Source organism: Protopterus annectens, chromosome 9.part0 (genome assembly GCF_019279795.1).
Source record: "Protopterus annectens isolate FY-2018-M chromosome 9.part0, PAN1.0, whole genome shotgun sequence".
In the NCBI taxonomy this organism is placed as follows: Eukaryota; Metazoa; Chordata; order Ceratodontiformes; family Protopteridae; genus Protopterus; species Protopterus annectens.
In genome coordinates, this window is record NC_056743.1 from 365855606 (window position 1) to 365869839 (window position 14234).

Consider the following 14234-nt stretch of genomic DNA (forward strand, 5'->3'; position numbering starts at 1 on the left):
TCTTGGAGTCACGGGGGCCTAGCTCAGTCTTAGCTAAAGCTTTTTAGAATTTTGAGCTTGTAGATGGACGGACTGCCTTCACCCCTTTCAGGGGTCAGATTTTCCCCCACATCAGCCTACCTTCTGAGAAAGATTTATCCCCCCCCAGCATGTGTATTCATCAGCCCATTTCTTCATGCACACTGAAACTTGGAGGAAGACAGAGGGGGTCCTTAACATGTCCTTTAAAGTTAGGATGGTTTTGTTTGGGAGGGAAGGGTGCACCAACAGATTTTACCTTTGAGTGGATTCATAGCTTTAACTGTTATGCTTATGACTTGCTGGCCTTGAATTTTGATTAATTTAACCTTGTTTTGGGAATTTCTTCTTCCCATGTACATAATGAGATTATTTTTGGAGGATGTTGCCTGTGTTTATTGCAAGGAGAAGCTTATTCCATAATCTAGGTAGGTGCTGTAATGTGTGGCAGCCTGGTATCTACACAGCTCATCAATCCTTTGGTGTTGGTTATTCAGTTGGGATCAATTGGGATCCCTGGTCTGATATTTGCTCCCCCAGCTTTCAGATAGCACCAGGTCAACCATTGTTTAAAAAAAAAAAAGACAGATTTCACTTCTAGATAACCTGCAAATAAATAAATAACACAACAGGTTCTTAAAACTTCAGGTTTTCCATCCTTGTGACTTTGTTAGTGTGTAAACATTTTTTTTATGAGGTTGGTTAGTTTAAAATTTTAGAGTGCAGTATTACTTTCAGTCACTGAGTTTTAAAGTGGTGCTGTGATCTGCCTGAAGTGTTTAGATGTACCCTTCAGAGTTACTGGGATGCAGAAAAGATATGATTTTGGGTTTGCAGTCAAGTATCACACTGTGTGTGGTGATTTAACCATAGCAAGCTGCTTTTTACTTTAGTAGCAAGCAGCTTACCACAGTTTACAGCAGATGACTTTGCTTTTGCACCAGTTTGGGGATCTTAGGGCACTTGATGACATACCGTCAGTTCTGCTTCTGAATAAGCTTTTCTGTCTTTGCCAGTTGCACACTAATGTAAGTTTAAACTGTCTGCTGTTGTCCATAGATCTTTAGTGATGCTATTATTTTTATGATTTCAGCTTTTATGTTGAGCACAATTAGACATTTTACCAAGTTACAGGATGCTGCTTGTACTGACATTAAAATGAGGCCATTATTACTGTATCAGTTCTGTTTCTTGTAGAATATCTTTAATGTGGGAGCCTATTATTGAAGTAATTGCAACTCTTATTGTTGCAGGTTGTACAAAACTCTTGTATATGTGTAAAGAAATGCATTTTTGGTACCAATGACATAATGCGTTTTCCACAGTATTTTGTTGCTGTTTTGTAGTACATATATAACAGTGAACAGTTTGTTTTGTTTCATGTCCTTTGTAGAGGATACCCAAATTCATTTTTTGGATAGTAGCCAGTGAAAACATATTCTAGAGTAGTGTATTTTAATCCAGTATGCTCTCTCCATTTTTCAGTCATCATATTCCCAGCTTCTGGCAGCTACTTGCCTTACAAAGCTTGTATCACGCACAAACAATCCTCTACCACTGGAACAACGCATCGACATCCGTAAGTACTGGCAGTGTGTTTGAGTTGATGATTAATACATTGAATAATTTTTAGATAGTGGAAGTTAATAAAATGTGTAATGCCTGAAATTAAATGGTAATGCATAACATAGGTGTGGACTAAATATTTTAAGGAGTAGCAATAGTATAGTATCTTAAAACAGTGTTGTTACTAGGTGAACATTAATGTTTTGGTTTGTAAATGTCAGGAAAATTAGGCATACAGGACTTTGACAGGCACAAATGATATATTTTTGAAATGTTTGTTGCAAATGCTGTTATATTCCTTTTAGATATATTTTTTTTAATATGTGTCTGTAGTGGATTTTTTTTTAAAAGTTGCACCCTTGAATGTGTTAAGGTCAGAATGCACTTTGTTATTCATTTTATTCCTGTTGCTGAGGTGCACTGAAGTGTTATTGTTAGTACAGTGTTCAGCATTTACAAGCATAAATTCAGGAGTACAAAAAAAAAAACACGACTCTGACATGTCAGCAGTGCTATTTATATTGGAAAAGATAATGTGCCACAAGGTGTGATGGGGACTTGACGTGGTGATGGTTTTCTCTCAGAACTCTAGATCATTGGAATAGCTGGCTATGGAAGCTTTACACAATGTACTTTGTAGGGTGGCAACTTTTCTGCCATCCTTCCAAGCCAGCCCAGGACCATTTGCTCTACTTTAGTCCACTGTATGTACAAAATGTGCTGAATGGGACCAGCTCACTTAAGAGAAGGTTCCCCACCCTGCAGACGAGAGAAGGAATCCATCTTTGCAGATAAGTAATTGGTTGATCCTCTGGCCAGGCTGCTGGTGTGTACTGTACGTTTAATTGAACTGTTTGCCATGCTGAGCTCCCTCTGAGAACTTGTTTACTTTTACCCAACAGCTCCTAAAGAAGCTGGTGGTGCCTGTAGAGTGAGCTCTCTTTTCATAGCGCTCTCGAACAGGCTCACATCAAGAGAAGGGGGTCTATGCTGGAAAGAGTCCTAACTGCAGGGTTAGGCAGTCTCTTGTCACTGACTGTGTAGATATCCGTAGAAGCTCCAAGGTAACATATTCTAGCACCTCAGAGTCTTGTGATTTGGTGAAGGCAGCTGTCCAAGTTAACAGATTCTAGCACCTTAGAGTCTTGTGATTGAGTGAAGGCTGTGCAGACACATCTGTAATTTCAGGAGAAGAAAAGCTGCATTGTTTCTGACATGGGGTGGGGTGTTGGGCAAGGCATCACCTTCATCTTGTATCCTCCCCCACTGGGGGTGGAGGAACATTTGTGGTGACTTTGGATATCCGCAGGCTTTTCTAGAGTAAAGTGAAAACAGAAGGTAATTGGAGATGCAATACCTCCAAATGGAAAGACACGAAGGAGGAGCAAAGCTGGACAAAACATGTCCAGAACCTTAAGGCTTCATCACATCTTTAGTTTTAACCTTAATTACACAAGAGAATTTTTTTTTTTTTTAAAGATTCTGTTAACGTTTATGTAGTTCACTGTTGCTCTATTCCTTACTTATAGAATGTGAGTTGCATAAGGCCTAATGCATAGTCTGAGTTCTAGAGGTATATACCTTTCCTTCTGTAGGCCAGCCATATGTCTAACCCCTCAGGGATGTTAGGTCGATCCCTATGTAAAACTGATGTCTGCGTGCATGATTTTAAGTCTTTGTTTGCACAGTTGGCATATTCACTGTTTTGAATGCTTCCTTTGTCCTACGCATTTTGGATTGCTCAACAAGCTTGGACAAGTAAGTATCACATTGAGGAAAACTTGTATTTGCTATGATTTAGAAGGATATTTTGAGGTGGCTCCTTCTCTGTGAAACATGATTTGTGTTTCCTGTTTAGGCTAAGAGCACCATATTGTTTTAAGGTTTATCAGTTATACACAGCACATTATAGAAGGGAGAGTTCTCCCTACAAAACTAACTGAATCAGAAGAGACTTGAAGCCATATGTCATACTGTTATAGCATTTTCCAGCTGTCTGTCATCTTACCCCCCCCAGAAGTGATTAAAAGTGTTTTGGGGACCCATATGATGCAATAGTAGCATCTGAGGTCCCTTCTCATTTCAAGGATGTGGGTCCATATGGGTCACTTTTGCAGCTCCTTATACAGATCTGGAAAACCGTCTATCTGAAGTAGTTACTTCATTTGTTCTGCAACCTGTGGGTCTCGGATCTGACCGGCAGCTTTCCAAGCTTCAAGATCCGAGCTCCTAGCTCCTCCCCTCTACCCACAATCCCCTGTCACCACCACACTACCTCAGATCGTTTTTGCCGCGGCTTGAATAACAAGCATCTTGAGAAGAGCTCCTGAGCTTAGACAGGGAAGTGAATAATTTTCTTTCAGAAATTTTTCTAAAAACTTTAAAACTTAAAAAGGAGAGTATTGAGTGTTTCTCTGCCCTTTTTGTTTTCAGGATTGCGTTTTTTATTTTTTTCAAACCCTTCCCCTAGGTGTTTAGGCGTGTGAGTGTGTGTGTGTCAGAAAAATGGCTGAAGGCCATAAAGCTATTTTTTCAAAGTGCACTGGGTGTGGCCATAAGCTTTCCCCAGCTGATGGCCACACTCAGTGCGTTATATGTCTGGGGGTTGTCCATTTGTCTTCAGACTGCCAGGTTTGCGCAGCCTTCAACCCCCGGGCTGTGAGGGACAGAAGGAACAGGCTTATTCTGGCGGGATTGCTTCCCCCGGAGGAGGCCTCTTCCTCCTCTCCCTCCAAGGTGCAGGCTACCCAAGTAGCTTCAACACCCCTGATTCCCTCGACTCTGGCTGGGACTCAACCTCCCACTACTGCCTTGAGTACGAACGAAGTTCAGTCTTCTCCTTCTAGGGATAAGCACAGGGAGAAGCACAGACACAAAAGGCGAGCCGAGCCTCATCCCTCGGCTCCGCCTTCAAAAATTGTTAAATCACCTCCGAGGGTGTCCAGACCTTCTCCTTCTCGGCTCCGATCTCCTTCTTTCTCACCAGAGCTGGAGGAGGAGCTCCTATCACCCTCGAGGTCGTCGAGGCGGCCCTCCAGACCTGCCTCTACGACCTCCTCTAGATCTACTAGGTCTCTCTCCAACGCAGACATGGATAGGATGATGCGTCGGTTTTTGCAGACCCAAATGCAGATGGGGGTGCTCCTGCCCCCCCCCTCCACAGGGGGGGGGGTGCAGCTTCAATATTTGCCCCGATTTCTCCTTCAGCCTGGATCCGGGTTTTGGAGTCTACGGATCCAGGCCCTTTCGGAGCCGGGGTTTTGTCGTCGCCGGTGGCCCAAGCCTTCTCAACGCCGACCATGCCCTCGAGTATCTCAGATCTGAGCTCTCGGGGCCGTGGGCTGGGCGTCGGATCAGTGGGAGCAGGTGCATCTTCTGCACCGCCTGTGTCGGAGAGCACCTCCCTTTCGGATCCGATGGCTTCAGCTCCGACCCCGATCCCTATCTCGGAGCCGAGGAGACTGCTTTCGGGGCCGGAAGAGAGTAGTTCTCTCTCGGCGTTTGAGGTAGTGGAGAGGGTACTGTCTAGGTCTTCCAGGTCCCCGACTCGGGCTTTGGATCCCTCCGCCCCCCCCCCCCCACTGCATACGAGCCTAACTTCCATCATCCTTACATCGGGACAGCCTGCTGAGACCCTCCAGTTGGTTCCCTCGGAGGATCAAGAGGCCATTGACGAGCCCTCTTCTGATAGTCCCACAGAGGAGGTGCCTCGTAAATGGACGTGTAAAAGGAGGCACATGGACTCCCCCGAGTCCGTCACCACAGATACGGACTTAGAGGAAAGGGAAGGGTTCCCCAAGGTCACCCCCCGAGGATGTCTCCTTTGGAGACATCATGGAAATGTTGCGTATTAGGGGGGGGTGGTCTGCCCAAAAACCTTCCTCGGATGAGTCCGTATTTCTGGAGGCGTTTGAAGCGGTGTCCCCACCAGCAGATCCCCTGGTAGATCTCCTGAATGCCAGGGCTTGGCAGGAACCCGACACCGTGGAGCCTATCCCACGTCGACCGGATAAAATCCTTAGCCCCCCTTCAGACAGGCAGGCTTGGGCCAAAGGGTCTCCAGTTGATGCCATGTTGGTGGCTGCTGCCACTAAAAGAGAACTCTCCCAGGAGAGCTCCACGGTACACCCGCCGGGCAAGGAGTCCCGGGCGCTGGACCATATAGGGAAGCGGACCTTTGCTTCAGCAACCTTCTCTGTGAGGGCGCTGAATTATATGGCGCATATCATCAGGCTGCAACGGGATTTGATCAAGGAATACACTGCAGCTCCTCCTGAGTCCATGTTGGTCGAGGACAAAACCGTGTTCTCGACACGCATGGCCACTCAAGTCCATTTCAAATACGTCCATGCGGCTACTGTTGTATGCTACAGAGGGAACCGCAAGGGCCAGCGGAGCAGGTGTTGTCTTGAGACGTCATGCCTGGCTCCGTCTTTGTAATTTCGCGGAACCTTTCAAGGCGTCCTTCGCAAACGCACCCTTTGACGGTTCTTCCCTTTTTGGCAAGACCGTACGCGATAGTCCAAAGCAAGAAGGATGGGAAAATGCTGTCTGCCGTCGGAGTCCGCTTCTCAAGCCCCCAACGTTCCTTCTCAAGGAATCAGAGGGGGCAAAAGAAGCTGTGGTTCCGCAAGTCTCAGCAATCCTATCCAGCTTCGGACTCCGTGCCCTCCAGAGGCAGAGGAGGGCAAGGTGGACGCCGGCCCAGAGGCAGAGGGGGACCGCGTAACTTCGGGTCTAGGGAGCCTTTTTCCAAGAGACTCGCGCAGCAGCCCTCAGGGCTTACCAGACTGTCCAGCTCTGGAGACAGTCGGGGGGCGTTTAACGAAGCACCTGTCAATGTGGGAGTCCATCACGAACGATCAATGGGTGCTCCGAATTATATCCAGAGGCTACAAAATTCCCTTCCTATTTCACCCTCCCTCATGTGGTCGCCTCCCCGATGTCCCACCCAATCAAAGAGAGGCGGCGACCGTAGAAATTTCAAATTTGTTAGAAAAAAGAGCCATTCAGCGGGTCCCCCCAGATCAATCCGGATTGGGCTACTACTCAAGGTTCTTTTTAGTGCCAAAAAAGACAGGGGACCTCAGGCCCATTCTAGACTTGTCCGCCCTGAACATGTTTGTTCCCAAAGAAAAATTCCAGATGGTCACTCTACAATCTATTCTCCCCTTAATGCAGGAGAATGACTGGATGTGCTCTATAGACCTCAAGGACGCGTACTACCACATCCTAATGGACAGACTGTCCAGGAGGTTCCTTTGCTTCTGACTAGGGGCCAGTCATTACCAGTTCAGGGTCCTTCCGTTCGGACTCACCTCAGCCCCCAGGGTGTTCACCAAAGTCATGGCAGTGGTTGCGGCCCACCTGAGGCTTCAGGGCATAAGGGTCTTTCCGTACCTAGATGACTGGCTCCTCACAGCAACCAACAGGCATCAACTTTGTATCGCGAGAGACTATGTGCTGTCTTTTGCCGACAGCTTGGGCATCTCAGTCAACATACTTTTTTTTTTCTTCATCCTGTGCAAGCATTAGATTTCATAGGAGCCAGGCTAGATTCCCGATCTTCTCGGGCCTTCTTGACCTTGGACAGGCTGTCCAGCCTCTCACTCCAAGTTTTGGCTCTTCTTCGCACCAAAGCTCCGCCGGCGGAGTTAGTCCTGAGGGCACTAGGGTCGATGGCAGCGGCTATTGGCCTCTGTCTCCATGCTCGCCTAAGGATGCGTATATTACAGTGGACACTCCAAGTTCAGTGGTCACTGTTACTCCACCCATTGAACACTCCTATCCCCCTGAGCAGAGTTTGCACGGAATCCCTCCTGTGGTGGCTTCACTCCCCAGAACTCAGGCAAGGGAGACCCTTTGTGATCCCCCCCCCCCCAGGTCACGTTAACCACGGATGCTTCTCACCTAGGGTGGGGGGGGGCATTGTTTGGGCAGAAACGTCCAAGGTACGTGGACCTCGTCGGAGACCGCTTTGCACATAAATGTTCTGGAGATGAGGGCGGTGCTTCTAGCGTTGCAGGCTCTCCAAGACCACCTACCTCTAGGAACGATTGCAATACAGACGGACAATATGTCAGTGGTCTGGTATATAAACAAACAAGGGGGAACCAGATCTTACCCTCTTTGTCGAGAAGCCATGAGAGTTTGGGAATGGGCGATATCCACCAACCGCTTTCTGATAGCAACGCACATTCCGGGACGATCCAACATTCTGGCGGACAAATTGAGTCGAGTAATTCTCAGTCCTTACGAGTGGTCTCTCAATCCGAAAATTGCGAAGAAAATTTTCCACAAGTGGGGTTGGCCTCGCTGCAATCTCTTTGCTACTCCCCAAAACACAAAATGCAGCGAGTTCTTCGCAATTCTTCCCCCAGAAGGGGAGAGCCCCAGAGACGCTCTGATTCATGCTTGGCCTCCCGGTCTACTCTATGCTTACCCCCCGCTTCCGCTCATGGTGAAGTTCATTCAGAAAGCCGCACGGTTGGGGAGCAAAATTTATCCTCAAAGCCCCATTCTGGCCTCGTCAAATCTGGTTTCCATACCTGCGGTCTCACAGTCCCCTCCCCCCCCCTTTAATCCTGGATCCCATTCCAGATCTGATATTGCACCCAACGGGGTGCCCAACACCGAACCTGGTCAACCTCAAGCTTGCGGCTTGGTTGATCCAGTTCCACTAATGGCAAGGACTCCTGGTATCTCGTCACCAGTGAAAGCTATTCTGGTAGCGGCTCATAAACAGTCCACCAGGAAATCTATAATAGTAAGTGGAAACGATTTTCTATCTGGGCTAACAGCCAAGGTCTCAACCCATTTACTGTTCCGATTCCTACAGTCTTGGATTTTCTGTTCATGATTTTTGAACAAGGGACCAGTGCATCAACGGTACAGTTGGCAGCAATATCCCATTTTGATGTGGGAGACTGATTAGGATCTCTAGCATCTACAAAATTGTGTAAGACATTCTTGCGTGGCGTTTTCCTTCTCAAGCCACCAGTGAAATCCGTGACTCCCCCTTGGGACTTAACCTTTGTTCTGCAAGCCTTAACGAAACCTCCGTTTGAACCTGCAGCTTCTGTACCCCTTAAATTTCTGTCCTGGAAAACGGCATTCGTGGTAGCCATAACTTCTGCTAAAAGGGTTTCAGAGCTCCAAGCTTTGTGCATGAAACCTCCCTATCTTATTTTCCACAATGACAGAGTGTCTCTCAGGACTAACCCGTCTTTCTTACCAAAAGTGGCATCTGTGGCAAAAATCAATCAGACTATCAATCTGCCAGTGTTTTTCAAAAATTTTCAAAATAAGGGAGAATACATGTTGCATACACTAGACATACATAGACAGTTACGTTTTTACCTTCACAAGACCAAAGATGTTCGTAAGGCTGATCAACTTTTTGTGTCATTTGCTCCATCATTCATGGGAAAACCTATATCCAAAGGGACACTGGCTAATTGGATTTGTCAATGTATTTCTCAGGCTTATAAGGCAACAGGCAAAACAACCCCATTCAAAATCCGTGCACATTCCACAAGGTCCATCGCAACTTCTGCAGCCTTCTGGTCCAGGATGCCGTTGGACGACATATGTTCAGCAGCCACTTGGTCTTCTGCTCATACGTTTATTTCTCATAAGCTGGACATGATATCTAGAAGCAGGGCATCCTTTGGCTCTGCGGTGCTTTGGAATATCCTCCCATAGACCACTCAGGTTTCTTGTTTAGGTAGCTGGGGACTCTGTCCCACAGGTTGCAGAACAAATGAAGTAACTACTTCAGATTTAGAAGTTATGTACTCACCATAACGTTCCATCTGAGTAGGTACTTCATTTGTCTGCAACCATCCCCCCCCTGCCATCCCCCTAACCTGTATCGGGTTTCTAGGATCTTTATGATTCTTGAGAATATCTGAACCTTTTTTTTACAGGTTTTTTCAGGTGATACAGCAAAACCGATCTGAGGTAGTGTGGTGGTGACAGGGGATTGTGGGTAGAGGGGAGGAGGTAGGAGCTCGGATCTTGAAGCTTGGAAAGCTGCCGGTCGGATCCGAGACCCACAGGTTGCAGACAAATGAAGTACCTACTCAGATGGAACGTTATGGTGAGTACATAACTTCTAATTTCTTTCCCTTGTACATGAATGTACTTGTATCCTTTCCAACCCTTTGCACTGCTGTCCAAGGTAATTAGGAAGGTTAAGAAGAAATTTTGGTGACCCCCTTCTGGCCCAGGCAGCAGTAGTTCACCCTTCTTATGCAGTTGGCCAAGGTCAGTCTGCAAGCTTACTCACAAACTGGACCCTACTCACACAGGACAGGAAAAGTGATGCATCGTAAACTTCAACTGACTGCCTGGATGATTCAGTTCCAGTACCTTTTACTCACCTTTTTCAGATGATGTGCAGCAGATACTGAAGGAGCAAGAAAACCTGATACTAGAAAAAATTATAGTGGCAAATAGAAGAGATATTCCAGCTGATAACCAGGGTCCTATCGGATATTATATGTCATTTGTGCTCAAATATTTGTGAAAGTTTCTATCCTCTGGCCTTTCATACTCTTCTGGAAGGTACATTTTGCAGATATTTCATCATGCCTGCCCAAGAATCCTCCACTTCTGGCTTCAGTGTTTTTTAGTAAAACAGTTTCTGAATGTTGTTGCACCTCAAGCCAACACACAAGCAGAACACTCCTTGGGGTCTTATGTTCTATGGAGAAGTTAACCACTTCTCCATTTGAAACTGCAAATCAAACATTTTTAAGGTTCATTAAATGGCAAACTGTTTTTCTCATCTGCCTGAAATCTGTAGGAAGAGTATCTGAGCTGCAAGATCTCATGGTGGTGACCCTGTTCATGTGACCAGAAAAGGTTTTCATTAAGAACAAATCCTTTGTTCATGCTCCTTAGAAAACAAGGAGATAGATTGCCTGATTGAACCCTGACCCTCAGAACCAGGGAGAAAGGGTTATATATTCTTTGGATGTGCATAGGCAGCTCATGCACTGTTTTGACAGAACTAAGTCCTTTAGAAAAGCTGACTATCTATTTTTCTTAAGTTGGGTCTAAAAAAGGCCAAATCATGTCAAAACGGACAGTTTCAAGATGATTGTCCTGTGCTATAACCTTTTGTTTTACCTATTGCTGTAAACCAGTTCCAGGCGGTGTGAAGGTGCACTGTATGAAGGCCTTGTCTTCTGTGGCATGTTGAAAATTGATGGACTATAGAAACATTATAGGGGCAGCAAGATGGTCCTCTGTACATACCATTACAAGGCATAACAAACTGTATTCTCTCTCAAGATCCAGGACTGGCTTTGCTAGAACCACTGTTAATCATTCACACTGCCTCAGTGGAGTATGGGGTCTGTGCTGGCACAACCATCTGCATTTGTAGCTTTCCAGAGCTCAGAGTCCCCTCATCTGAGACTCTGTGGTAGATGGGCTTCCCCTGATGGGAGGGGCTTAGTCAAACTCCAGTCACATTGTCAGTTGTTCAGTCTTTTGTGCTGTCTATAGGACTTGCACATTCAAATCTTTTCAACAGCCTGCATTAGCGGATTGTATCTTCCAGACTTGTTTAAGATCCCTTTGGGAACTTCCCCATGTGTATCTTATTAGTCACTGCTGCAATATCTTTAGCTGTATGGGTTATATACTGCCAGGGATACAACAGCTGGCCAGCTCTTAAATCTTCAGGACACCTTCCACATGCCTAAACCATAAGTCAGCTTGACTAAGCTCACAAAAAGACAGGCTTTTGAATGTGCAGAAACTGAAGAAATGCAATGAGATGATTGAGGTAAAGTGATGCTTGGGGTATCTAGAATTTATTTAAAATGTGTTTTCCAGGAAATTCCAACTTGGAACAAAGCCAATTTTCAGCACAGGCCTGGGGAGAAATGCTCCACTCTATACTTCCTCAACCATTCCGAATTTCTCAGTATTTACTGGTTTTGAGCCCAAAATACTAGGGTGCCACGAATTCCTGACTGGTCCTCTTTGATAACGATTTTATTTATATAATATGTATGTATGTATGTATATATATATATATATATATATATATATATATCTGTCTATATATCTATATCTATCTATATATATATGTGTGTGTGTGTATGTGTGCGTGTGTATATATGTGTGTGTGTGTGTGTGTGTGTGTGTGTGTGTGTGTGTGTGTGTGTATATATATATATATATATATATAAGTCCCAGTCACAAAGATAAATACAAACGAATCAGCCCCAAATGTAGAGAAACAGCGTGATGATTACCTCTCAAGCAAGTTTGATCTCAAGGCGACAATGTGACAGAAACAGCGTGTTCAATACTGTTAAAGAAAACAGCGTTGTCTCAAAACAACGTACTGATGGCTTTCAGACAGGCAACGCTATCTCAAACAGCAAGTTAAAGTAGCATTTCTTCAAGTAGCGTTTCAAAATCAATCCAAACCAGTTAGTATGTCACAAATCCGTTTAACGAATAACTTCAAGCTGAAATAACAACTCCCTTCAAAATCGCAATGCAACACCACCAGGTAACAGATAGAAGTTTAATGTGGAACGTTAGCGCTTTCACGGACAAACAGCTTCCGCTTCATCAGACGTACATTTTAAAATTCAAACATGTGCTGCTTATATACATCACAACTAGCATCAATTAATTAATAAAACTGTGTTAATTGATAAAAACTCTCATTAGAACTTCATTAAAATCAAACACAAGTACAGATTATAATAAACTGCATAAATACATGATGAATTAATAAACCCATAGCAATAGACCATATCATGGAAATTACTTCACTTGATTGGTCTAGCTTTAAGAAAGGGTTTGAGGGGAACACACTCATTTAAACCCCTGCCCCTATGTGCTGCTAATCGAAGTATCCACTTCGATTCAGCTGCTTCCGTTAAATTAATGATATCCCCTCTTCTAACATTAACCTGTTGAACATGCACTACCTGAAAAAGAAATTCATGTTCAGCTCCTAAGGAAAGCGAATGTTTTGCTAAAGCACTATATATTTCCCCTCTAGTAAGGCAATAATGATGATCCCTCATACGCTCCCTCAAAGTTCTGTTCGTCTTACCCACATAGAACTTAAAACAAATCTTACAATGAGCAACATATACAACATTCCTAGTTCCACAATCAGAACTACAACGAATTACCCATAACCTACCCGTATCCGGATGTCTAAAATACCTGGATTCATCTATACTGTGGCACTGTGCACAAAGGCCACATTTCTTGGTGCCAAAGTTCAATGTTAATAGGCCTACTTCATTAGTTAGACTCAGGTTAGGAAAACAAAGCTGTTTAAGATTCTTTAAATTTCTATATGCATACGTCGGACAATTGCCAACAATTGCTCTAGTTTTATCATCGACTAGAAGCATATTCCAGTTACTCATAATCACTTGTTGAACCAATGCAATGTTGGTGCTATATGGTAGAGTCACTACTACCTTGGAATTTGTATTCAGCTTATTATCAATTACCTCACTTCATTCAGAATAATAGGGTTTACCCCTAGTGTGCCTGAACTTGAACGTATTAGAGCAAATAGCCCTCACTTCTTTCTCATGATAACCCCTATTAATAAAACTATGTTGTAAGTTAATTAACTCTTGTCCAAACTGTGTATCTTCAGAACAGAGTCTGGACATTCTAACCCCCGAATTTTAAAACCTTAAAAAAAAGCTGAAATAACAACTCCTTCAAAACCCCCGGCAAGGGGGCCCAAAAAACCCCCAACAAAAAAAAGGTTTTTAAAAAAAAGAAAAAAAAGAAAGTTTAAAATTTTGTGGAAAAAAAAACGTTAAAAAAAAGCTTTAAAAACCCGCGACAAAAAAAAAAAAAAAAAAAAAAAAAAAAAAAAAAAAAAAAAAAAAAAAAAAAAAAAAAAAAAAAAAAAAAAAAAAAAAAAAAAAAAAAAAAAAAAAAAAAAAAAAAAAAAAAAAAAAAAAAAAAACAGTTTGTGTATTAACCCGTAAACTTTAAAATTTCAAACGGCGGGCATTCTAAATTTCCCTTTAAATTTAATAAAACCCCTTTTTAATTTGATAAAATCCCTTAAAAAACCTTCAAAAAATTTTCCAAAAAATTTTAAGTTAAAAATAAATGTAAAAAATGTAAATTAAATAAACCCCAAGAAAAACCATTATGGAAATTCTTAATAAAGGCACCCAAAATGGGGGGAAACCCTTTTTTTAAACCCCCCCCTAGGTTTTTAAATAAATTTCCCTTTTCCACTGTTGAAATTTAAGGGTTCCCCTTTTCAAACCAAACCTTGTTGAAAAAATACCAAAAAAAGGGGAAATTCAAGGGTTGGGCCCTAAGGAAAAGGTTTTAAAAGCCATTTTTCCTTAGAAGGAAAAGAGGCCCCATAGAAAGGGCTTTTTTTACCCAAAGCAAAAAAAATTTTCAATGGCAACCCAAAAAACCCTATTCCAAACAAAGAATTTCCCCGGGGGTTTTAAATTAATTTTCCTTCCCATTTTTAAAAAACCTTGGTTTATTAATTTTCCTTCAAAAGGGGGAATTTTTGGGCCCCCAATTTTAAATGGATTATTATTTAGAATCGGTTGGAAAAAAGGCTTTTTAAGAATTCTTTTAAATTTTTTCAATGGAAAATTCCCAAAAAT

General features: G+C 43.5%; 1 protein-coding gene across 1 annotated transcript in view; it reads left to right on the top strand.

Annotated features, from left to right (window-relative positions):
* The first annotated feature begins 941 nt into the window (after window positions 1–941).
* XPO7 (exportin 7) overlaps window positions 942–14234 on the top strand; it is a 4001819-nt gene continuing 3988526 nt past the window's right edge. The window contains exons 1-2 of the mRNA XM_044082110.1: window positions 942–1046; window positions 1504–1597. Coding sequence (XP_043938045.1) covers window positions 942–1046; window positions 1504–1597 — 199 coding nt within the window. The remainder of the gene's footprint in view (window positions 1047–1503; window positions 1598–14234) is intronic.